The sequence below is a fragment of the Neovison vison genome, chromosome X, assembly GCF_020171115.1.
Source record: "Neovison vison isolate M4711 chromosome X, ASM_NN_V1, whole genome shotgun sequence".
NCBI lineage: Eukaryota > Metazoa > Chordata > Mammalia > Carnivora > Mustelidae > Neogale > Neogale vison.
Window position 1 is genome coordinate 81,898,087 of NC_058105.1, and position 26,398 is coordinate 81,924,484.

Here is a 26,398-nt window from a genome sequence, read left to right on the forward strand (position 1 = left end):
TACTTGTGATCTCTGTCAGGTAAATAAATAAATCTTTAAAAGCAACAATAACAACAACCCACATGAGTGTTGATTATATTAAGGTGAAATAGAGGTTAAAGGGTCCCCTACCCTCAGCTTCCTTAGGAATTTTCTTTGTTATCTCCTCTTCCCCTCTACCATTCAATGAACCTGTAATTCTCTGCTTATATCTACAGACAACATTTTCAGAAGAGTTTTCTACACATGCCATCTGTATTGCCTCATTTTCCATTGATTCCCTGACTCACTCCATGGCTTCCCTTCCCATCACCTCACTGAAACTGTTGGTGGTCAAATTATCTCTATTCCCAATTTCAGTGTACATTTTTCTGGGCATAACTCATCTTAACATTGGACACAGTTGATCAGTTTTACCATCTTTTGTCTTTCATGATACCGTGATGAACTGGTTTTACTTCTACATCAGCAAGCTCTCCTTTCCTGGGTACTCCTCCTTTTTCTTACCTTTAAATGTTAGATCAAGTGGGAACTCAGTTCTGGGTCTCTTTCCTTCCTTCCTTTGTAAGTCATCATCTCCAGACCAATGGCTTTAAATACTGTCTATATGCTGACAATCACAGATTTTTATTCTCAGTTCATACTTCTTTCATGAACTTCATCCTGCAGATATTTGCCTACCTATATCATGTGGTAGATGCTGAGAGCTTAATACTGTAGAAAATCAAACTAGTTACATTGATACTGGCTATGAGAGAAACAAGCAGGGTAGTGCTTGTTAGAAAAATAAGACTAGCTTTAGGTGAGTTACCTTGGGAAGCCACTTGGGGTCTTAAAGTCAGTCCTCAAATGGAACTAGCTATGGGAGGAAATAGGAGTGTGAAGTAGAAGCATTCCAGTGGGGATAGCACTTGTAAAGGTCTGGAGGACAGAAGGAACTTAGAGCATTCTAGAAAGTAAAGGGAAAGACTAAAGTAATTGTGCAGAGAGGAGATTGGAGAGAGTTCCAGTAGCTAAATCGTGCCAGGGCCCTGTGAGTCATGATTAGAGTTTGGATAGAGTTCTAGGAAATCTGTTGAAAGGTTTTAAGCAAGGAAGTAACGTGAGCTGATTTATGTTTTAAGAAGATTACTTTTGCTGCTCTCTGGAGAATGGATTGGATGAAAGAAAATGTGGAAGTGGAGAGATCAGTTATCCCTGTTTCACAGTTGAGGAAACAGGAGTACACAGAGGCTGCTCATACAGTGAGTAAATGATATAGCAGGAACCCTAACCTGGGATTCCTGATTTTGAGCCTGTATTCTGAATTGGTGCTTCTCAGACTTAAGGTAATCACCTGAAGATCTCATTAAAATACAGGTTGATTCCTCAGGTCTGGGTGGGCCTGAGATTCTGCATTTTTAATAATTCCCAGGTGATGTCAGTGCTGCTGATCCTTCAACCATACTTGGAATTGTAAGGCTAGACTGCTGCTATACTCCTATTGAGCCAGATTTGGGAACTACAGGTGTCTTCTGCCCTTAAGCTGATTCAGTATTGAAAGTCATTCTAAATTTGATCAACTGAAGATGATTACTACAAAGTGAGCTACCCTTTCAAGAGCGACTTCCCCTTAATATATTTTAAGTGAACACACTTGTCTTGTTTAAACCCCACAAAACCAAGATTCAAACCTCAAAGGTAAATGAAGTTTGGGGAAAAGGAGGAAGGGAAAAAAGTGGTTAATTAAATAGAAGTATTTAATTAACGTATAGCTATGGGTGGTGGTTCATAGTAATTCATTAATTTCCTTAAAGCTGATTTTTTTAACCTAGGTTTAGGAAGAAATTTTTACTACAGGTAAAGATTGTTTGGTGCTTAGAGTTCTGGTCCGACCCAACAAAGGCAGTAGGCCATTTCCAGGGATTTGTCTAGAACTACCTTCTTTTTGTTAGAGGCTTTTTTATATAATGGGATTTTTACCCATTTAACTTCTAAACATTAGGTAGAAGTCATTCCCTGGTTACTGTTCTGATCATTAGTGTGATTTGACGGTATCTCAGCTTCTTACCTTGTGCCCCCGCTTTCTCTTTTGCAATAATTTTTTGAACATAGGATCCAATAGTGTAGAAGAGTCTGTCACAAATCTATATTTTCATCTACAGGGATTTATTATAATAAAACTAGTAAAGTAGAATGCATGGACTTGGGAACCAAAAAGGCCGGATTTAGATCTTGGTGCTGGCATTTACTAGCTAGGCATAAGGTACTTAATTTCTCTGAGCCTCAGTTTTCTATCTGTAAATGGGGACAAAACTTGGCTTGAGTGGTGAGGATTGTATGAAAGACTATAATATGAAGCCCTTTGGGCAGCATATCTCCAAGTTTGTTTTTTGGGATACTTAAAGGGGTGGGCTTTTAGTAAATAACACTTGGGGAAAAAATGGTTTTGTGCCCTAATAAGTTTCCTCTACCCAAGATTTCTTGGAGCTGTTAGTAATGTCAGTCAGCTACATGACCATCCTAAAGGAAGACAAATTCCGTTTTTAACGTTTCCCAAATTGCTGGAACCTTGTCTTCCTTCATGGAGCAGAATGCTCTAAAATGCTTTAGGAAACACAAGCTCATTGTCCAGCTTGTAGTGACTGCTCAAAAAATTCTTTCCTTTCCACTGCAAAGCCAGCTTAGAAAGAGACTAACTAGGAACAAAAAAACTTGGATTTTCTTAACTGATGTCTCATGGACAGTAATAACCTTTTTAAAACTATAGAGGTTTCTTGCAACAAAATTATAGAAACCAGGTTAACATTGCACTTGTTTGGGGAACGTGTGTGTTCATTCATTTGTTTTGGCTTGGTTATTTAATTGGGTGCCTGTCATCTCAGTCTGTTTATGAAAAGTTTGGAGCCCAAACACTGGAAACGGAAAAAGCCAAATGTATTTGCTCTCCTTGAACCTTGACAGCTAAGCCTTGGGCTTAGGACCTACACTTGACCGATTAGATGCTCACACTTTTTGTGTCTAGAGCCGCTGATGCAAATAACCTGACACTGTTCAGAAATCATTCTGCCACCAACAGTACCTTCCAGGCATCTAGAATCTGGTGTTGGCAGTAGAGGCACCCCCAACTAAGCTGTGGGAGTTTCTTGTCTGTAGTTCAAGGCAGCATAGCTTCCTTGGTTCCTCCTGTTTTCTGAATGTGGTTCTGTAAGACTTCCTATTGATTCCCTAAGCTGTTATCCTTCCAGTAAATCACTTTTCTGCTTTGATCAGAGTCTGCTGTTCTCAACCCAGACCCTTAACTGGTACAGAATTTTCCAAGTCAAAACAGCTGTAGTTAAAGTGAGACACATGTGAAGATTTGCCAGTACCTCATCTACACTTTCTTAAGTCAGTAAAAGAGTTGGAGTTGTTTATTAATGCAAGTTAATCAGTGCACTTGTTTTGGAGGATAGTTTGATTTTTTATTGTTGAATACTGAGGTTCTTTATATATTCTAGATACTATATATAGCTTGCAGATATTTTCTCCCAGTGAGTTTTATACTTTTACATTTAAGTCTGTGATCCTTTTTTTAACTTTGAATTTTTTAAATTGAGATAACATGACTTATAATGGTTTCAGGTATACAACAGTGATTTGATACTGTATTGTGAAATGATCATAGTAAGTCTAGTTAGAATTTTTTTCTTAAGATGGAAACTTTAAAGGTCACTCTCTTAGGAATTTTCAAATATATAATACAATATTAACTATAGTCTCCATGCTGTGCATTATATCCCCATAACCTATTTGTTCTATAACTAAAAGTTTGTACATTTTGACCACCTTTAGCCATTTCACTCACCCCTACCTACCTCTGGCATCTACCAATCTGTTCTGTGAGTTCAGTGTTTTGGGACTTCTTTGTTATTTTCGTTTATTGAGATTCTGTATGTGAGACCATATAGTATTTGTCTTCCTCGGACTTACTTCACTTAGCATAATGCCCTCAGGGTGCAGCCATTTGTGACAAATGACAAGATTTCCTTCTTTCTTATGGCTAATATTCCTGTGTGTGTGTGTGTGTGTGTGTGTGTGTGTCCACTCATCCATCAATGGATAATTAGATTGCTTCCGTATTTTGGCTGTTGTAAATAATGCAGTAAACCTGGGGATGCATAGTTCTTTTCAACTTAGTGTTCTCATTTCCTTTTGCTAAATACCCAGAAATGGAATTGCTGGATCATATTTTAAATACTTTGAGGAATCGCCATAGTGTTTTCCCATATTGGCTGCACCAATTTACATTCACTCCAGCAGTGTACAGGGGTTCATTTTTCTCCACATTCTCACATGATTAATTCTGAATTAATTTTTATATAAAGTGTGAGGCTTTCTTAGGCCAAAGTTCATCTTTTGCCTAAAGATACCTATTTCTCTGGCACCATTTGTTGATGAAACTATTGTTTGAATTGCTTTTTCAACTTTGTCAAAAATCATTTGGGGAGGGATGCCTGGGTGGCTCACTTAGTTAAGCACCTGACTCTTGATTTTGGCTCAGGTCACAGTCTCAGGGTCTTGAGATTGAGCTCCATGTTTGGGCTCTGTGCTGGGCATGGAGCCTTTTTAAGATTCCTTCTTTCTTTCTCCCCCTGTGTTTGCTCTCTCTTAAAAAAAAAAAGAAAAGAAAAGAAAAAAATCAGTCTGGCATATTTGTAGGAGTCTGTTTCTTGAGTCTCTGTTCTGATTCATATATGTGTTTATCCCACCTCCAATACTACATAGACCGTCTTGATTACATATCGAGAAATTACACATGTAGGTCATGAAATTGGATAGAGTGATTCCTCCCTCTTTTTCAGAATTATTTTAGCTATTGCAGTTCCTTTGTCTTTCCATGTACATTTTGAAGATTTATTTATTTTAGTGGGGGGGCAGAGGGAGAGAGAGTCTTAAGAAGACTCTGTGCTGAGTGTGGAGCCTGATGCAGGGCTTGATCCCACAACCCTGAGATCACAACCTGAGCTGAAGCCAAGAGTCAGACACTGAATTGACTGTGCCACCCAGACACCCCATATACGTTTTAGAATAAGCTCTTTATTTACAGGAAAATTCTTGCTAGGCTTTGGACAGGATCTGCATTAAACCTGCATATGAATCTTGAGGGGAATTGACTTCTTTGCTGTGTCGAGTCCTCTTAATCTAGGAACATAGTTTATCTCTTCATATATTTAGCTTTGATTTTTTTTAATCAGCATTCTGTAGTTTTGAACATACAAGTCCTGATTTATACCCAAGTATTTCAAGTTTTGTTTTAGCAATTGTGAGTGGTGGAGTTTATGTATTCATTGCCAGTATATGGAAATGGATTGATTTGTGTATGTTTATCTTGGATCCTGAAACTTTACTAAGATCATTTTTTAGTTCTGGGAGGGGTTTTGGGGGGGTACATTTGGGGGATTTTCCACTAGATAATCCTTTGTCATCTGCAAATAGGGAGTTTTGTTTTTCCTTTCTGATCTGTATACCTGTTATTTTGTTTTCTTACCTTATTAAAATGGCTAGAACTTCCAGCACTTTGTTGAATGAAAGTGGTGGAAATGGACATCCTTACCTTGTTCCTAATTTTGGAAGGAAGGCATTCAGTGATTTGGGGTATATGGTGTTGGGGCTGGCTGCTACTTCCTGCAGTAGAGGTAGTCGCAAAGCCTCCCAGCAAATGACTGCAGCCACAGTAGTGTGATAGCTGCTTGTTTTAGGTAATGTGTGAGTGTGAGTTTTGTGAGGAAAAAGCCACAACTGAATACAAGTAGCTCACTTACAGTTTCCACTAAATGAATCAGATCATTGCCAGAATACCATTGGTCTTGTTTTAGATATTTGGAAGTTGTAGGCAGCAGGCATTTTGTTCATTTTCTTTTATATGAAGAGGTAATTTTTAAAAAGTAATCTGGAATCTCATATCCTAACATGTGAACCATAGAGGGAAAATTTTTTTTTTATCTCTCCAAAAGCATTTTAGAATATACTCTGGATGTTTCACCAGTTCTTCCTGAGTGCCCATTGGTTAAATAGATGCCAACCATGTAGGCAAATACACTTTATTTTCACAATACTGAGTATGTTGGACTAATCTAGGCCAAAAGCCACCTGAAATTTACACTTGTGCTTGGTCAGCTTTATCTTATGACAGCTGTCATAACATACTGACGTTCAGTTACTGCTGTGTAGCAAATACATTATTAGTAGGAGAATCCTTGGTATGTAAATAGCTATCAGTTCACCTCTGCTTCTGTCCGGGTGTCCTAGTTGCTAATGGGAGAAACCTGTATTTCTTCCTGTCCCTTGGTCAGAGCATCTTGAGGGATCTGTCTGCCATGAAGGATCATGTAGGTTTATACTGTGGGTTGCCCACTTTTGTGCCTTCTAAATTAAATGGGTTTAGTGCTTAAAACATTTCTAGTGGGAGTCTTACACCTCATTTTCTAATTTAAAAATAAAGGTGTTGTGTTGCCTTTGTCCTTATAACACAACTAATATATTTTTATCAGTTAAAACAGTAGAAGATACAGATGTGGGTATACATAATCATTTTGGTTAGTAGTGAGTTAACATTTTGATGCATACCCCTTCTAAGCAGTTTAGACATAGGTTTATACTGTTTGTTTTATAACCTTTTTATTTCACAATGAACATCTTTTTGTTATATAATTGTGTGCAATGTTTATAACAGTTGTGTAATATTTTAAACCAATCCTTTTTTGGACGTTTGGTCCTTTCCAATTTTTCACTGTTACATATGGTCATACAGTATAGATTCCTGTGGTTAAATATTTGTGTACATCCTTATGATTTTCTTTGGATAAATTCCCAGAAGTGGAATTGCTAAATTTTCCAGAAAACTGCAGGGATATGGTGAATTTTTTCCATCCTGAGGTGTGTTAAAAACAGTGTGATCTTTTATTTTCAATTATGAGTTTGAGAGGTTTTGTTTTAAGAAAAGTGTTTTAATTTTGGCTTAAATTGATTACAGTCTTATGCAACATATGGATGTGGGCCAATTTTGTCTGGAGAGATTCCTTTTTCTTCCCTACCTCATAGCTGTGCCTCTGAGTTAGCATGGCGTCATAACTCCAGAGTTTTTGCTTTAAGCATTTTGCATGTTCTTCATTCTGTCTTGTTTATGTCATTCATGTAGTGCTCAAGATTGCTGCTTTAAGTTCTCACTTTTTTGGGGAATTTCTTTTTTCAGGTCGTAAAACGGAAAATCGAAAACATGAAAGTAGACAGGACTAAACTGAAAAAGACACCTACTGAGGCTGTAAGTATCCAGAAGTATGCTCTATTTTTTTCATTTCAGAAAAAAGTCCTAGCAGTCAGTTCAACATAGTGATCTTCAAAATATGTCACCACTTATATGTACAAAGTGCAGTAAAACAGCAAGTTGTCTTGAAACAGTCATATTTACTTTTGAACTTCCCTTGATTAAAAAAGTGAACAGGCTAGTCGCCAGTGGAAATGAACACTAAACTGTTTGTGGCTTTATGTACATAAAGTGGGCTCCCTGGCTGCTGTCCTATGCATTGGAAGGCAGTATGGTATAATGGAAAGAGCGGATGTGGATTCAGATTCTCTCTGTACTTGTGGGGTCTTTTCCAATTTTATTTTCTTGAAAATTAAAGTGGTAACACCTTTCTTAAGTAGATTTTTAAATTATGGATTCTTATTCATACAGTTCAACTTAACCTGTATTAACCTGTGTATTGGGTGACCATGTCGGTTGGTCCTGTGTCAGCAGTAGATATCCCAGCTTTTAGTCCAGTATTCTGTCAGCTGGCTTAAACTGCATTTTGAGATTAAGAAAGTATTCCTTTGTTAAGACTCCTATAGATCCCATTATGCTGTAGTTCAAGGAGCACGAGCTTTGAAATTAGACATGAGTTTAAATCACTAGATTTTTGTGGCCTGGTTTTCACAGCTGTAAAACTTGGTTGATAATTTTTCTCTTCTTGGTGTGAGGCAGATGCTTAGCCAAGTACCTGGCACATAATTCGTTCATTTTCTAAATACAGGCCACTTGGTTTTTAAAAACTGTAACTACCTGGCAAGTATCACCATGGATATCACTATTAACATTTTGCTATATTCTAGTCTCTTTTTAAAAGATAATTGCATGGACATTCTCCTGCCCTTTTTTTGTTAAGCATTATACTAATGAATGTGAGAAATGCTATCTTCCCATATCCTCATCAATAATACAGATTATCTTTTGGATTTTTGTTAATAAGTGGGGGAAAATATTTCATGGTTTTAATTTTCATCCTTTAATTAGATACATTTTCAAATTTATTGGCCTTATATTAGTTGTCGGCTCATGCTGGTCATTTTGTATTTGACATTGGAATATTCAGGTTGTTTCTTATTGAGTGCTGTATATATCAAGTATGTTCCACTTTCATATCTATTGAAGATACTTTCCTTTTGATTTAGTTTTTAATGTGTTTTGGCATCTTGAATTTTTCACAGTTATATACTCAAATTATTTTGAAACTAAAGAACAACAAAAAAAACTTGCCTTAAGAAACTACACAAATTACGGGGTGCCTGGGTAGCGCAGTGGGTTAAGCCTCTGCCTTCAGCTCGGGTCATGATCTCAGGATCCTGGGATCCAGCCCTGCATCAGGCTCTCTGCTTGGCAAGGAGCCTGCCTCCCTCTCTCTCTCTGCCTGCCTCTCTGCTTACTTGTGGTCTTTCTCTCTTTCTTTCTGCCTGCCTCTCTGCCTACTTGTGATCTCTCTCTCTCTGTCAAATAAATAAATAAAATCTTAAAAAAAAAAAAAGAAAGAAACTACACAAATTAAAACACTGGCATCAAGGCACCTGGTGGTTTTTTTGGTTAAGTTGTCTGCCTTTGGCTCAAGTCATGATTCCAGGGTCTTGGGATCAAGCCCAACATGGGCTCCCTGCTCAGTGGGGACCTGCTTCTCCCTTTCCTGCTTCTCCTGCTTGTGCTCACTCGCTTGCTCTCTGTCAAATAAATGCAATCTTTTTAAAAAAATAAAGCAGTGGCATTGGTGTAAGAAGATAACCTAGGAAAGGATGCTAGTGTGCATGTGCATAAGAACTTAACATATGATAATTATAGGAATTATTGGTTGATAGGGAAGGACAATATTAGTCAAGAAGCCGTATCAGGAAAATTGTTTATGACTTTTGAGTGGGGGGACTATTATAATGAAAGAAATTCTAGCTAACTCAAAAGTCAAATATTTTTAAAAGAAATAAATTACAGGTGAAATGTAAATGAATATTTACTTGGTTTTTGGTTGGGTTGGCCCTTCCAAGCATTAAAAGAAAGGGGAAAAAAATAATGGAAGCATTAAGTAGTATATCCAAAGTAAAAAGGCACATGACGAGCTGCAGAAAATATTTATAATAACCTAATACACAGTTGACCCTTGAACAATATGGGTTTGAACTGCAAAGTTCTCCTTCTGTATGGATATTTTTCAATAAATACAGTATTGTAAATATATATTCCTTACTCTTTTCCTAAAAATCATAACATTTTCTTTTCTAGTTTATTATAAGAATACAGTATATAATAAACATACCATAAAAAATACGTGTTGAGTGTTTGTGTTACCAGTAATGCTTCTGAAAGTCAACAGTAGGCTGTTAGTAGTTAAGGTTTTAGGGAGTCAAAAGTTCTACTTGGGTTTTCTACTGCATGGGGGGTAGTCCACACCCATAACCCCCATGTTGTTCTGCAGTGAACTGTAGTTGATATCTTTAGTAGCTATATCAGTAGGAGAGATGAATATCCCAATGACAAAGTGGACATAGGTCATTTCAGAAAAGAACAAATTCAGTAAACTTCCAGAATAATTTAACCTTGTAGATAATCAGGGAAATGCAAATTAAATTTTTTTCTTCTTTTACCTAGTGGGTTCTTACAGATTTGTTCTTGGGGTAACACATATACACACATATCCTGGCTCAAAACATTTGATAGCTCCAAGCAAATTACTTAAAGTCCTGGAATTGGAATTTTTAGATCACTGCCTATGAATTTTTTTCTTAAAGATTTTATTTATTTACTTGAGAGAGAGCTAAAGTGAGAGGGAGAGAGAGTACAGAGGGAGAGGAAGAAGCAGACTCCCTGCTGAGCAGAGAGCTCCACGAGGGGTCCTGAGATCATGACTTGAGCAGAAGGCAGACACTTAACCAACCAAGCCACCCAGGCACCACCACCCCCCACCCTATACTTTTTTTTTTTAAGATTTTTTTTTATTATTTATTTGACAGAGAGATCACAAGTAGGCAGAGAGGCAGGCAGAGAGAGAGAGGGGGAAGCAGGCTCCCTGCTGAGCAGAGAGCCCCATGTGGGACTTGATCCCAGAACCCTGGGATCATGACCTGAGCCGAAGGCAGAGGCTTAACCCACTGAGCCACCCAGGTGCCCCACCCTATACCTTTTTAAGGCTTGAAGATGCCTTCTTTACTTGAGCAGCATACCCAGTTTTCTGTATTGTGGTTAATACTAGATACTATTTTTAAGAAGAGCATTAGAAAAAAAATTTTTATCCTTTTGACCCCCTTTACCCATTTTCCCACCTGTCCATCTATTGCAGTCAACAGTCTGTGCTCTGTATCTATGAGCTTGAGTCGTAAACTTTTTTTTGTTTTTTAAATCCTGTGTAGAAGTTGAGATTATATGGTGTTTGTCTTTCTCTAACTTATTTCATTTAGCATAATGCCCTCAAGGTTCATCTATGTTGTCACAAATGGCAAGAATTCATTCTTTTTTATGGATGAATAGTATTTCACTGTATATGTATACCGTATCTTTATCCATTCATCTGTCAATGGATTTAGGCTATTTCTGTATCTTGGCTGTTGTAAATAATGTTACAGTGACAATGGGGGTGCATATATCCTTTCAAATTATTGTTTTCTTTTCTTGGGTTAAATACCCAGAAGTGGAACTGCTGGATCATATGGTAGTTCTGTTTTTAAGTTTTTTGAGGAATCTCCACAGTTTTCCATATTGGCTACACAAGAAGGACATTTATTGATCACTTTGTATATCAGCAACTGTACAAAAGAGTTTTCCCCTAGACTTGATACCTTTACTGGAAGAAATCAATGTGAACCTTGGCAATCAGTATGCATCCATTGAACTGTCAAGTGCTTTCTTTTGTATTACCAGGAGAAGGAAAATAACAATCAGTTGCATTTATGTAGCAGGAACAAGATGGTAAAGATAGACTTTTGTCCCTGGTGCATTCTGGAAACTATAAAATCCAGAGGGACCTTGATACTGCTGATAAAACAGAACATGATACTGCTATATTAAATTGATGCTGACTGAATCTTGTGAGTAGAAAACACAAGTACCTTAGATGCCTTAGGCATATGTGTGACAGAGACTGACTTCCCTTTGAAGCGTGAGGGTCTTCTACATCAGGAAAGTTCTAGGTGTCCAGAAGTCTGGGAAGATTTCCTTTCTAAAGTGAGAGATGAATTGCTGTACCTTTTACCATATACCATGAGACAGACGAACAACATATGAGGTGCCTCTTTGGATTTTGGAGCCAGCATACATCAAATTTGGACTTGCTCTTTTGATTATTTACTGGATAACCTCTAAAGTGATAGTGATGTCTGGATCTAGAAAAGGCTCAGAAAGGTTCAGGTCATGATATAAGCTGCCCTACTACGTGGACATTTCGACCTAGTAGAATAAGAGGTCCGACTTTGGTATCAGCTAAAGATGCCTCTGGCAAGCTATGATAGGAGAAGTACAGCTGAGATTCCTAGAATTTTGGCAAGGCTGTTTTCTGCCAACAGCTATTCTAACATTCAGAAAAGCAACTTCTGGCTTGCAACTGAAACTTGATAAAGACTGAATGCCTGATGATGAGATGCCGAGTGATAATAGGATTCAAATGTTCATCATGAATTGGGTGTAATCTAACTCACAGAATCAAAATATTGGATCTGCATAACTGCATTCTGTTAGATATTGAAGTGGTATATTTGATACTAAGCCTGAGTAGGTCCAGAAGGCACAAGTGAACTACATGAGTAGTTGGTACAGACTCGCATGTTATGTTTCTCTTGCTCCATCATCTCTCCCTCCATCTATATGACTTCAAAGAGAGGAGAAAAAAGTACAGGCCTGGTTAGGGAAGTATTTTATGCCAAGTATTTTCCATGCATTTAATTACCACAGAAATTTGAGGTAGCTCTTAATAATGCTTCCTCAGAGGAAAGAAAAGGTTTGGGACTTAACTTAAAACCTTTAAACCCCCGTTTTTCCCTGTTCTGTTTTGGATACTGAAAATACCTCTAGTTTATATCTCACAACAATATTGCTGGATAAATAGGTGGTGTTAGTTCATTTTGCAGAAGAGGATACTAAGATTCAAAGAGGTAGCTTACCAACTATCTAATTCCAAAGTTCATACTCTTTGTAGTAATATGCTGTTTCTCAATATTTAAGCTCCTGTTGTATGAAGTAAGTGCTTTAGTAGGTGGCAAACATTTGATTCTCACGTTACCAAGGTAATTATTAGGTCTCTCTTCCTGGTAAGAAAACTGGTTGAGAGATTGGAGTAGCTCATGATCAAACAGCTTATTAAACATCAAGCTAATAAATGAACCCAGTTTTGTTTGGTTGCAAGTCTAGGCCCATTTCCAGGATACCATATTGCTTTACAGAAAAAAAAAAAAAGCAAGTATAATCATTTCCAGTTGCCATCCATTAATAGAAGACATCTCTGTCCCAGTCCCTAGCCTTCTTCCTCCTCCACTTTCAGAAACTTTACTATAAGCTTTCAGTCCACACCTTGTTACTGGAAAAACAGGCCCTTTCATCAGTAGAAAGAGAACAGGAATATATGGCAATGGGAATCCAGTAAGGATGAAGTCCCAGTTTTACAAAGTTAGAAGGTCTTTGCCTCCTACAGTTAGAGGATTTAATGTTGCAGAAAAATACAGCCAGTGTTAATCTTCACCTTGAACTGTGAATTCACTAGGGCTTTTCAGTGTTCCTGATTCGGCATTTCTTATCAGCCATTCTAGTTAACTTTCAACTGTGGTACAGATTCTTCATTTTGTTTTTATTGGTGTCTAGCTCATTTCCTTTATTTCTGTTGTCTGTACCCTTCCAAGTAGATTGTCTACGTGTAAAAGTTTATCCAAGTTAAAAATGCACAGATGGATTGTTTTATTATAATATTTCCCTTTAATCCCAAGTGATTGGCAAATTTCCCATTTTCTAATGTTGTATATTCTTTCAAAAGTTAAATTGCTAAGTGTGTTGGCCTAAAGATTCCTTTTCCTATTCTTTGTTTTTGTGTACCCCTCATCCTCCAAAACACTCTTTGTGAATACCTGTTTTCCTCAGCCTGCAGACTGCAGAGCCTTAATAGACAAACTCAAAGTTTGTAATGATGAGCAACTCCTCTTGGAACTGCAGCAGATCAAAACATGGAACATTGGGAAGGTATGTGAACCCATGCTCCCAAAAGACAGGGCTCCCTGGACTATTACCTCTTTTTGTATTCTCTGTATGGGAAGAGAAGCCACAATGAGGTAGCATCATTCGTCAGTTACTTAATGATTATCTTCTGTATGTCTAGTACAGCTCTAGACCAGTAGCTTTTAGCTTGTGAACACCAAGGAAATTGTGAAAGAAAATTTTGCTAGCTGAGGATGAAGAATGTTTACACAGGTGTTGATAAAGAATTTCAACCACAGAATTCCATCAGTTTGATAATATAAGTTTGAGATAGTTAAAAGAGTCTTCTTTAGAGAACTCTAAAAATGAACACTTTTGATAAAATGGGTTCTGGCAGGGAGAGTCATTGTGTTCGTAGACCTCAGAATGTAGCCAGAATTCTCTCTCTGAAGACCTAATTAAGGTGTCTACTGGTGTTAGTACATGTGTACTTTGATGGATATAATAATGAACTCAGGTTTATATGCCTCAGAGTATGATATTTCTCATACGGGTTTCTGTACGGGGGGGGGCAGTTAAAGAGAAGCAGAGGTAGGAAGTGAACTTGTCTAGGTGTCTTGCTCAGCAGTCCATTGTAGCAAAGCACCCACACAGTACTTAGTACTTTATTCTTTGATGTTCCTCTTTCTCTTCCCTTCTCCAGTGTGAGTTATACCACTGGGTGGATCTGTTGGACCGCTTTGATGGAATCCTGGCAGATGCTGGACAAACAGTGGAGAATATGTCGTGGATGCTCGTATGTGATAGGCCGGAAAGAGAACAACTGAAAATGCTTCTCTTGGCTGTGTTGAACTTCACAGCCTTGCTCATTGAGTACAGCTTTTCCCGGCATCTGTACAGTTCCATAGAGGTAGGAGAGGTTCAAGCCTGTGTGGTCTCTTCTCAAGTAGAATTGTTCATGTCCAGAGATAAATTGCTATTTCTTTCTGATAATTGCTTCTTTCCTTTTCATTATGGAGGTCTAGGGTTTTCAGTGTAAAAGACAATGATGATGTTTCTTGGATATAGATACCCTTCATAGGTTGTTGGGAAGGTTCTTTGCTGTCACCTTCACTCTACCTTTCCAGATTCAAGAAATTAGTGAGAATGTAATACATGTATTGATGTATTCTTGGGAATTTCCCAAAAAATTGATCTTTGTTCCAGGTTATTAGAGCAGGCCCAAGTCACTCAAACTATTAGAAATAGTTTGATTTCCTTGATACATTACTCATTGCCTAAGTGCCCTGTTAGTGTTAATTTCCCCAAGTCTTTGGTAAAGAAATAGGGTAATAATTGAAAGGAAATGGCTTGGGAAGAGTGGAATAACTGAACTATGGCTTGGGAAGAGTGGAATAACTGAACTAAAGTGTAGCACCCACAGTTTTAAGTGAGGAACAGATAAGCAGTCTCTTAAAGATAAAATAGATTAATTGCAAAAGGAAATCCATAGCCTTCAGGATTATCAGCAACCAGAAATACCTAAGTTTTTTGCCCTCTAAATGACATAATGATTTTAACACTGACCAAATGCTTCAATATATTGATGAACCTTGATTTTATTTAAAAAAAAACTAAGAAGTCACTCTTAGGTTACTGTTACATACATTATACTGTAACAGTCATAAATGCCACTAGCTGTTGTTGATATCTTTAGCTTCTATATGGAGGACCCTGCATTTTAATTAGTTCCAGTTTTATGTTTGTCTTAAAGGATACAGAGGAACAATATTATTATCTTTCTTTCACAGTACTTATAGTCTGCTTAGAGGCTTAATGTTCTTGAGTTCCACTATATATTAAAATATCACTTTTGTCTCTTTTTTGTAATCCTCTGTGGGGATACCTGTGCAATTTTGAGCTGTTGCTCACTTTTTTAAAAAACTTTCGTTGGACTTTCTGGCTTCCTGCTAGATTATAACCTGCTTATGGACAAGGTTGCATGTTGTAGGTGCTCAAATATTTATAAATGGTTTTTTGTACTGTTAAACTTCTTGATAGCTTTGTATATATAAACAAATCTATTACTACATAGGCATTTTAAGTTTTCAAGGCCTAGTGTGCCCAATACCATGAACTTGCCCTTTTTGTTCCCTGTAGCATTTGACAACTTTATTGGCTTCCTCTGATATGCAAGTGGTGCTGGCAGTCCTTAATCTTCTGTATGTATTTAGCAAAAGATCAAACTATATCACACGCCTTGGATCTGACAAGAGAACCCCACTGCTAACCCGGCTGCAACACTTAGCAGAGGTGAGTCATGGGTAAAGAGTTGGAAGGGCACAGAAATTAGACCATATAGTTCATTTTCACAGGTGTTTTTTATATTGTCAAAATGGATAGTAATCCCTAAGTTTATTGGCCTAATTGAATAGAATTATGGGGGCCCCCTTAACTAAGTAACCCCCAAAACCTAAGAAGTATTTTCATTTGTTACAAAGCAATTTTGAGGGATTTCATGAATTCCTACTCATAAAGCAGAATCACTCTTTGTTCCAAAATGACAACAACTTTTCTAGAAAGAAAGTTCATAATCAGATTCTACTTAGGAAGGAAATATGGTACAATCTGGATTTGAGTCTTGTCCCTGCTTATTAGCTCTGAAACCAGTTTTCTCATAGAATTTAGTATATCTACCTTAAAAGTGGTTTCAGAATAAAATAAAATGTAGGTTACTTAGTGCTATGCTCAGTAATTGGTTTGTGATGGTAGTAATTAGAATTGAAAGCAAAAGAAAAAACCCTTTCATATAAAAGTTCAACTCAACCAAACTATTGTCTAGTGTTAGAGACAAATTGGTCATATGTAATTATGGTTTGAGAGAGGTAGAAAGCTTTGCTAGAAAGCTTGCTTAGAAGAAAATTGAGGGGCACCTGCGTGGCTCAGTCAGTTAAGTGACTGCCTTCAGTTCAGGTCATGATCCCAGGGTCCTGGGATCAAGCCCCATATCATGCTCGCTCTTCTCCCTTTCCTCTGCCTACCACTCCCTGCTTGTGCTCTCTCTCTTTCTGTCAGATAAATAAAATCTTAAAAAATTGGTAAGGCTGACTTCTTAAAAGCCAATTAATGATTACTTCATAAATAATATAACTTAATTTTCAGGCTATTTTTAGGTACATGATTCCTTAAAAATCTTTTTTTTTTTTTTTAATATATTTATTTATTTATTTTAGAGAAGGAGACAGAGTCTGGTGGGGGGTAGCGGGGCAGAGACAGAGGAAGAGTGAGTCTTAAGCCGACTCCATGCTGAGTGGGAGCCCAACGCAGGGCTCAGTCTCACGACCTGAGTTCATGACCTGAGCTGAAACCAAGAGTTAGACTGTACCACCCAGGCACCCCTCCTTAAAAATCATTTTTGAATGATACGATGTGTGACATGTATTATGAAAATTCTAGGACGTATAGAAAAATGAGAATATTAATCACTTTTAATTCATGCAGATGGAGCTTCCTTCAAAATTTGAGCAAATTTTCTTCTTGTATTTGCAAATATGTATATACAGATGTGCAACCTGTTTTCTTAACACAATTTTCTCATGTTATTAACAAATGTAAGACAGTTCAGTATTGGCTCCCAACGTAACAGTAAGAGGAGAAAGAAGCCATATTTCAATAGAAGCTTCAAAAGCATTTGATAAAATTCAGCATGTTAATTAAAACTAATACAGACTCTTAGAAAGCTAGGAAGACAAACTTTATATAAATCATCTACCAGAAGTCATAATGGGAAAACTGAAGCATTGTTGTTGAGTCAAGAGTCACATAAAAATACTATTACTTTTTGCCACTTAAATTTATAGTAGAAGTCCTAACAAATAAAAGAGAAAAGAAGGAAATGAAGGATACATATTAAAACAGAAAACTGGTGGCCCTGGGTGGCTCAGTCAGTTACGTGTCTGCCTTTGGCTCAGGTCATGATTCTGTGGTATTGGGATCCCTACTCTGCAGGGAGCTGCCTTCTCCCTCTGCCTCTCCCCCTGCTTGTGCATGTTCTTTGTCAAACAAAGTCGTAAAAAAAAAAAGGAAAGTTGATACTATTTGAAGGTGATAGGATTGAGGCTTTTGGTTTTCTGTGGAGGTGGTATGAAATTATTAGAACATAAAATTAGAGTGAGGTAGCCAGTAAATAATCACTATACAGAAACAAATATTTCTTCCATACATTGGTAATAACCAATAAGATGATTAGAAAAAAGACCCCATTCATGGTATCAACAAGTGTATTAAAATAAGCCATACTGGATAAAGCCATACATTTAAGGAGAAGGTAATGTAGAAGGTTATAGTGTGATTTACTAGTAGGGAAGGGACTCTTAAAGCATAAATCTTAACTGTAAAAATTTGAGTTTGATTAAACAAAATTAAGATTTCCCTTTCAGTGAAAAACATAACTCCCTACTGTACTTAAATTGGAATGTAAATCAGCATACTGCTGCTTTGAACAAGAAAAACATTAGTTGAAATAAACAGTGTACTTACTGATATGGTTGACTAACATTTCTGGTGCAAACTCATTTTGTCATGGACAATACCACATTCGAACAATTGGTGCAATATCAGCTGGCCTGTGTACAACATTAAGCAGCACTGCCAAAGATAAAATTTAACAGAGTAGTGAGTGATCGAAAGTGTTTAGCCATGTTCTAAGACTATCAAGTGGGGGCGGGGTGCTGCAGTGGCTCATTCAGTTGAACGTCTGACTCTTGGGTTTGGTTCAGGTCATGATCCAGGGTCATGGAATCAGGTCATGATTGCAGGCTCTGCACTTGGGCACGGAATCTGCATGAGTGCCTCTCTCCCTCTGTTCCTCCCCCTCCCCACCAAAAATAAATTAGCAGTTTTTTTTAAAGTATTGTCAAGAGACTGTGTTAGTGTAGTATATTTAAGGGACACCTCCAAATTAACAAGGATAAACAAAGGCTATGCATAGATAATTCAGTGTTGAAACTCATTAGTAATTACAGAAATACTTACAAAACTTGTTAGTTTATAAAACTATTAAACTTTTTTAAATTATAAAACTAATTATAAACAGCTTATAAAACTGTCATGAACAGAAATTAGAAAACTGTGTGTTGGTTAAGTGTTAGCAGGCATGTGAGGCTATGGGAACCCTTGACTCTTACTTCTGGGTATATATCCCAAAGATGGTATCACATTATTCCTTAAGGTAACATCTGGGAAAATATTGCATCATTGTGGCAATTAGTAGATTGGGTACGTAAAATGTGGTACATGCATATTATGGAATATGTAGCAGTTAGAAGCAGTGAACCAAATAATACATGTAGCAACATCAGTAGCTTTTAAAAATAATGCTGGGGTGTGGTTAAAAATGTTTATTGGTCAGTACCATTTCTGAAACTTAAAAATGTGCACACACAGCAATGTAAAGTTTTGAAAAAATTACAGATATCAGAAGTGAAAAGTGTTGTCTTTGGCAAGGAGAAAGGAATGTGAATGGGCAATAATCAGACAGATGGTTTACATAAGTAAGTAAAAGAAAATAAACTTAATCAGCAGTATTTAAGATCTGTTAGAACAAAACTAAACCTGTATCTACAAATTTAAAAGATCTAAATTTGTAAGCAGAGACAGATAACCATTTTTTTGCATGGGAAGATGCAGTATAGAAGAAGCTCTTTGATCAGATTAGGGTCAATAGTTGTTAGGTTAGTTATTGTTAAAATGTTAAAGCAGATCTTTTTTAAAAATGTCATTAATACATACCACTTTTTTAAAAATTTCTACTTATTTGACAGACATCACAAGTAGGCAGAGAGGCAGGTGCAGGGCAGGGGAGGCAGGCTTCTGAGCGGAGAGCCCGATGCGGGGCTTGATCCCAGGACCATAGGATCATGACCTGAGCCAAAGGCAGAGGCTTAACCCACTGAGCCACTCAGGTGCCCCTACATACCACTTTTTTTAAAAGATTTTATTTTTAGAGAGGAGAGTGAGCGGGGAAGGGGGTTGTGAAGGGGGCAGAAGGAGAGAGAATGTCAAGTGGACTCTAGACTGAGCATAGAGCCCAGTGCAGGGGAGTTTAATCCCATGATGCCAAGATCATGATCTGAGCCAAAATCAAGAGCCTGAGGCTTAACTGACTAGCGACTTAGGTGCCCCAGTGCATACAGTTTTTTAAAAAACTGAAACACAAATGGCAATTCCTTTTCCTCCTCCTAATGTAAGGTCATAGACACTACTTTGAGTGAGAAATAGTCTGTTCTCTTACTTAAACTACAACGATCATCTCTGATTTCTTTAAAGTAGAGCAACAGTGTAAAGACTTCTTTGTAAAGGAACCTGAATGCAGAATTAGAAATTTTTATAATTTACCCCTGAATCTCTTTTTCCTAATTTGACACTTTGAAAAATCTTACCTTTTAGCTTATAAACTGTTGGTGTAAAAATGCCCTTTTGTAAGGTTATTTAGCCACACCTTTAATTTTAAAATATATATATTTTATTTCATCCAGTAGTTCTATTTTAAGGAAATTATGTTAGGAACATATTCAGATATGCTCAAAAATTATGCTTAAGTATTCTCACTGCACCATTTTTTGGAAAAAATTTTTTGAAACATCATATTTAACAAGGCATGAGCCTATATGTGACCCTAATAGAGCTCCTCAATGAAAGGATCTCTTAGCAAGAAAAGTTAGTTGAAGATCCCCATTTATGGTTTTTTAAAAGTCCAAAAGTAAAACTATTAATAAAGTGAAGAAAGAGTTATATTTCTTAATTGTAAGCTTAGATAGGGAATTGAATTGGGGGAAAAGATGATGGGTCAGTTTCACTTTCTATATTCTGTGCTTTAAATGTTTTATAGCTATAATATACTATATACTTTATAATTAAATGTGAGAATTTGTAATAATTTTGTAGATCTATCTTTAATGACTGTAACATTCCATTGTTTGTGCTATAGTTGTTACCTAATTTAATGCCTACTATATGTAATCCTCTTAATACTCTGGGAGTATGAATTCTTACACTCATTTTACAGGTGAAGAGTATGAAGTTAAGCAAGCTGAAATGATTTGCTTATAATTCCCATAATCAGACAGTGATTTGGGGTTTGAAACCTGATCTGTCTGCTTATATGAGCTATACCCTTTCTGGGGATGTACCATATTGAATGGTTTTCAGATTTCAGAACAAGCTTTATGTTTATAGATGGAAGAAGAGTACTCTAGTTAATTTAGTATTTTGTGTAGAGCCATAACAGCACCTATCAGAATTAATATCTTGTCAGATCATAGCACCCCACTTGGAGGCTGATTATCTGTAAAACTAATACTACTATATTTAACTGTTCTAACCATTTAGAAAGTAAAAGTTAAGATGCATACTATACTTTTACATGGCACACATATGCAAAGTGTGGAATTTTTTTGCTGTATTTTTTGGGTAATTTGGGGTTATCTTGTTCTTTTCTTCCCTTGGATCATTCTATCACCAGAAAGGATTGCTTAAATGATTGCTGTTACAGTAGTCTCCCCCACCCTATCCACAGGGGATACATTCCAGGACCCCCAGTGGATGCCTGAAATCAGAAATAGTACTGAACCCCGTATATACTATGGTTTTTCTTTTTTTAAAGATTTTATTTATTTATTTGACAGAGAGAGATCACAAGTAGGCAGAGAGAGAGGAGGAAGCAGGCTCCCCACTGAGCAGAGAGCCCAATGCAGGGTTCGATCCCAGGACCCTGGGATCACGACCTGAGACGAAGGCAGAGACTTTAACCCACTGAGCCACCCAGGCGCTCCTACTATGTTATTTCCTGTACATACTTACGATAAAGTTTAGTCTGCAAATTAGTCACAGTAAGAGATTAATAATAATAACTAATTGAACAGTTATAAAAATATACTGTAACAAGAGTTACATGAATATGGTTTCTCTGAAAATACTGTACTGCATTCACTCTTCATTTTATGATATGATAAAATGCCTATGTGATAAGTGAGGTGAATGACTAGACATTGTGACGTAGTAATCGTGATACAGCCTAGGTTTGCTGTTGACCATCTGATGGTATATCAGGAGGATCATCATCTTTCAGACTGCTGTTGACTGTGGTAACTGAAACCATAGAAAGTGAAACTTCAGATAAGGCGGGACTGCTGTATGTTCTTTTGTGTTTTGGGCTCCTTGTACCGTATGATAGATGTGTGCCCCCTTTTTCCTCTGAATTGTGCTAAACGTAAAGACTATAGATGGAAGGTTAACTTTTGAGTCCCAGACAATTTAGAATCTTGATGGGTGTAGCTTTTGTTACTATATTATGTGTTTGATGGCTTTGTTATTACAAATAAGAGCATCTTAATGTTTTCGAGGGTTAAGATATATTATGCTAGGTATTCAGTAATAGTAGCTACCATTACTCAAACTACTGTTAAAATTTTTAAACTTAATTTTTCTCAATTTACACTATGTAATTTGTAATGTAAGTTGTTGACACGGGTTGCTTTCTCCTACGTCTTCTTTTGAAATGTGACAGTTCTTCTAACAGTGGTCTTTGATAGACATTTTGGTTTGTGTCTTTTCGTTTTTTAGATTGCTTCCTGAATCTGAATTCTTTCTTTTATCAATGCCCTGTGCAACAACTACATGTATTCACTTGCATGTGGTTAAGAACTTGGGTTTAGAAGGACCTAGTTCTGTCAACAGATCAGATTAATCTCTATATATCTGTAAATTGGGGATTATGGTATCTGCCTCATAGTTTTGAGGTATAAACTAAATGAGGTCTTAAATAAAATTCCTAGGTTTAATGCTGAGCATGTTGAAAGTACATAATAAATGGACACTATCATTGAAGATGGTTGTCAGCACATAAACTAAATAAGTCCCTTTTATATTTACTTTCTTTAAAAACTATATATACATTATTTTGCATAAATACATATTGCCACGCAGTTTTTTTGGTGTAGTGTGTTTTTCTCTTGGCTCATCTTCCTACAACCTAAAATGTATCCTGTACATATAAAAATATGTATGTATTTTTATCTTCATATCATATTGACAGTGTTTAGCATATTTTTGTCTTTGAATTATAAAGGCAGGATAATTTTGCATCTCAGTTTTCTTATTTAGTGGTTTGTTAAAAATTCACTAAATCACTTGTATAACTATGTCTCTCTTTTAATGGCTACCTAATATTCCATAGTTTGTTCCATAATTTATTCAACTGTTTCCCTATTAATGCATATTCTATTCTTTCCTGTTATGAACAATGATTGCTACATTAAGCAGTTTTATATATGTCCTTACTTACTGATAATTTTGATTCTTTGTAAGAGTCCCAGTAATCTCCATGTTACTTTAATTGGCCCTTACTCAATGAGTAGTGAATTTGACCATCTTTACATGTTTGGCTATTAGAATTTGCTCTTGTGGGATTATCTGTTCATTTGCCCATTTTTCTCTTGGTTTAGTGTTTTTCTACAAAAGTTCTGTTGGAGTTATTGCTGTTTGTCTCTTCTAAAAGTATTTTCCCCCAAATCCTTATGTTCTCTTTGTTTATTGTGTTTATGTACATACTGTTTTCAAAAATGGTTCAAAAGAAGGCAGATGGCTTCTAGACGAAATGTTGAACATCATGTTTTGATCTTTATGAAAAAAGACTTTGTATGTGGTATCTTTTCTCATGATAGTTTTTTGGTGACTCCCTTAACCCAGTGATGTGGGCCAGTTGTGAATATGAATAGTGGTTAGTTAACTGCAAATATAGAGAAAGTTCTCCAAGAAGACTTAATGAATTGTTGAAAGCTAGTTGATTTTTGTTGTTACTGTTGTGGTTGTTTTAAATTTATTTAAATTCAATTTAGTTAACATATAGTGTATTATTATTTTCAGGGGTAGAATTTAGTGATTCATCAGTTGTATATAATACCCAGTGCCTAATACTTCAGGTGCGTAATGCCGATCACCCAATTACCCCATCCTTCCACTGACCTCCCCCGCAGCAGCCCTCAGTTTGTTTCCTGTAGTTGAGTCTGTTATGGTTTGCCTCCCTCTCTTTTTATCTTATTTTATTTTTCCTTCCCTTCCACATGTGAGTGAAATCATAAGGTGGTTATCTTTCTGTGACTAACTTATTTCGCTTAGCACAATACCCTCTAGTTCATCCGCATCTTGCAAATGGCAAGATTTCGTTCTTTTTGATGGCTAAGTAATAATCCATTATATATATATTTTTATATACACACACACACACATATATATACACATGCACATGCACATACATACTACATTTTCTTTATCCATTCATCTGTTGATGACATTTGGGCTCTTTCTATAGTTTGGCTATTGTCGACATTGCTGCTATAAACATTGGGGTTCAGGTACCCCTTCAGATTATAACATTTGTGTCCTTTGGGTAAGTACCTACTAGTGCAATAGCTGGGTCATAGGGTAGCTCTATTTTCAACTTACTGAGGAACCTCCGTACTGTTTTCCAGAGTGGCTGCACCAGTTTGCATTGCCACCAACAGTGTAAGAGGATTCCCCTTTCTCCGCATCCTTGCCAACATCTGTTTCCTTAGTTGTTCATTTGAGCCATTCTAACAGGTGTAAGGTGGTATCTCACTGTGGTTTTGATTTGTATTTCCTTAATGCCAGGTGATGTAGAGCACTTTATCATATGTCTGTTAGCTATATGTAGGTCTTTGGAGAAATGTCTGTCCATGTCTTCTGTCCATTTCTTGATTAGATTTTTTGTTCTCTGGGTGTTGAGTTTGATAAGTTTTTTTAAAAGAGTTTATTTGGGGTTTCTGGGTGGTTCAGTCAGTTTAGTGGCTGGCTTTGGCTCAGGTCATGATCCCAGGGTTCTAGGATCAAGCCCCGCATCCAGTTCCCTGCTCAATGGGGGAGCCTGCTTCTCCCTTTCCCTCTGCATGCCGCTCCCCCTGCTTGTGCTAGCTCTCTCTCTGTGTCAAATGAAACCTTTTAAAATGTTGTTTTTATTTTTAAAGATTTTATTTATTTGAGAGAACACAAAGAGGGGAAGGGCAGAGGGAGGGAGAGAAGCGTACGCCCAGCTAAGCAGGGAGTCAGATAACAGGGCTCTATCTTGAGACCACTCATCTGTTTTGAGCCAGTTGGTTTTGTGAAGGTCTAGTACGCTGGTTCTCAAACTTGAGCTTGTATCAAGTAATTTTATTATTGGTCTCCCCCTCCTGTTTATGATTCAGTAGGCCCAGAACAAGTCCCGATAATATGCATTGTTGTTGTTTTTTTAAAAAATTTTATTTATTTGGTAGAGCTACTGAACACAAGTGGGGAGGGCAGGGAGAGAGGGAGAAGCAGACTCCTGGCTGAGCAGGGAGCCCGACGTGGGGCTCCATCCCAGGAGCCCAGGATCATGATCTGAGCTGAAGACAGACATTTAACCAACTGAACCACCAAGGCACCCCGGTAATGTCCATTGTTTACAAATTTCTAGGTGAGACTAAGACTACTGGTCCAGGGACCACACTTTGAAAACCCTGGTCTAGTCTATCCTATTGTGTAAAGTTACAAAATCTTACTGAATTCTTAAGCCGCATCTCAAAGAACATCAAGCCTTTTTCCTGATGTCTGAATACTTTTTAGCAAATACCATGTAGTGAGGCGGTGTCAAATATGCCTCTATGGCATGGTTGGTAAAATAGTTATTTATTGGGTGTCTGCTTAATTGCTAGGATCATGGTAACACTATGGGTAGGTGAGCATAATGAAATTCAGAAGTTACATTATTTTTGGGAATAGCCTGTGGGCTCTTAGCCTCTGATGAACTGTAAAATGTATTATTTGTTGTTACTGTGGTAGGGGTTATAGCATAGTTTGGAATAAAAATACAGGTGTGTCAGCCTGAGACTGACTCTTGAATCCACACCCAAACCTTCCAGTTGATACCATTTAAGAGGTATGTAACCAACCCTCTGCTGGATGTAATACAAAACATGTTCTTTTCTTTATAAAGCTCACATAGTTGAGAAAGCAGATATATGTGCATAATAAAAAGGACAAAGAACTAGTTATTCTGAGTAGTCTAATAAATACCCTAGAATCTCAAACATTCCATAGATTTACCTTGCTGGCTGCAAAAGAAACTTTTCCCCATAATAAAATATGTGGTCAGTATTTTTAAATATTTAGAAATGTACAAAAGATAATTTATCATGACCATGTGCTATTCTTAGCATTTTGGTAGATTTTCTTAGTCTTTGTTTTATGCGTATTTCTTTACATAGCTGAACACATGGTATATATAATTTTATATAAGTTTAATGTATTAGCATTGTTGTTTTCCCCTATTAACTTTACATAATTTTCTAAGAAATGTTTCTTCATGTGTAATACCATAAATGTCACTGGGTCACAGACTTTCATGGATCAGGTTTGGTTTGGCACATGGTTTTTTAAGAATTCCAGCTTAGCACAACTTTCTAGTCACTGGTGCTCTATTTTTATCAGAATAAAAAAAAGACAGAAGGAAAGATTTTGCAGTGACTCGTATAAGTATGCTAAAGCAATTAGTTGTGACAACAGTTCGAAACAAGAGGAACAATGTGAAGGTGTACACCCTTTCAAACTTACTCTGCCTTGCAAATTCAGATCTTTGGTTTGATCCTGGGTCTCATTCTCTCTGTCTTTTCTGTGTGGCACCAAATCCTCATTGTTATCAGCAAATTACATGTTTTTTCACTAGAAGTCCTGGGAATAGCCAAAAAAGTAGAAAATGTAATGACAAAGTATTTTTCTTATTGGGTATTAAACTTTTTAAGTAAAGCTGTAGGAATTAAGGTGGCATGCTAGTAACAGTGGAATTCAGTTGAATATTTACACAAACAGATCCAACACATAGGACTTGAATTTATAGTAACGACAACATTTCCCATTAGCAGAAAAAGTAGCTATTCAATAAATAATACAACAACTGGCTAACTATTTGTGGGGCAA

At 36.9% G+C, this 26,398-nt stretch overlaps 1 protein-coding gene across 10 annotated transcripts in view; it reads left to right on the plus strand.

The window, feature by feature from the left end:
• The window catches only part of HUWE1 (HECT, UBA and WWE domain containing E3 ubiquitin protein ligase 1), a 169,904-nt gene that overhangs the window by 23,078 nt on the left and 120,428 nt on the right, over nt 1-26,398 (plus strand). For 9 of the 10 annotated variants that reach the window (XM_044234530.1, XM_044234531.1, XM_044234529.1 and 6 more), the window contains 4 exons: nt 7,193-7,261; nt 13,355-13,453; nt 14,112-14,318; nt 15,548-15,700. In XM_044234530.1, the coding sequence (XP_044090465.1) occupies nt 7,217-7,261; nt 13,355-13,453; nt 14,112-14,318; nt 15,548-15,700 (504 nt within the window). In that variant the 5' untranslated portion in view covers nt 7,193-7,216. The remainder of the gene's footprint in view (nt 1-7,192; nt 7,262-13,354; nt 13,454-14,111; nt 14,319-15,547; nt 15,701-26,398) is intronic. The other variant, XM_044234539.1, reaches the window with a different exon arrangement.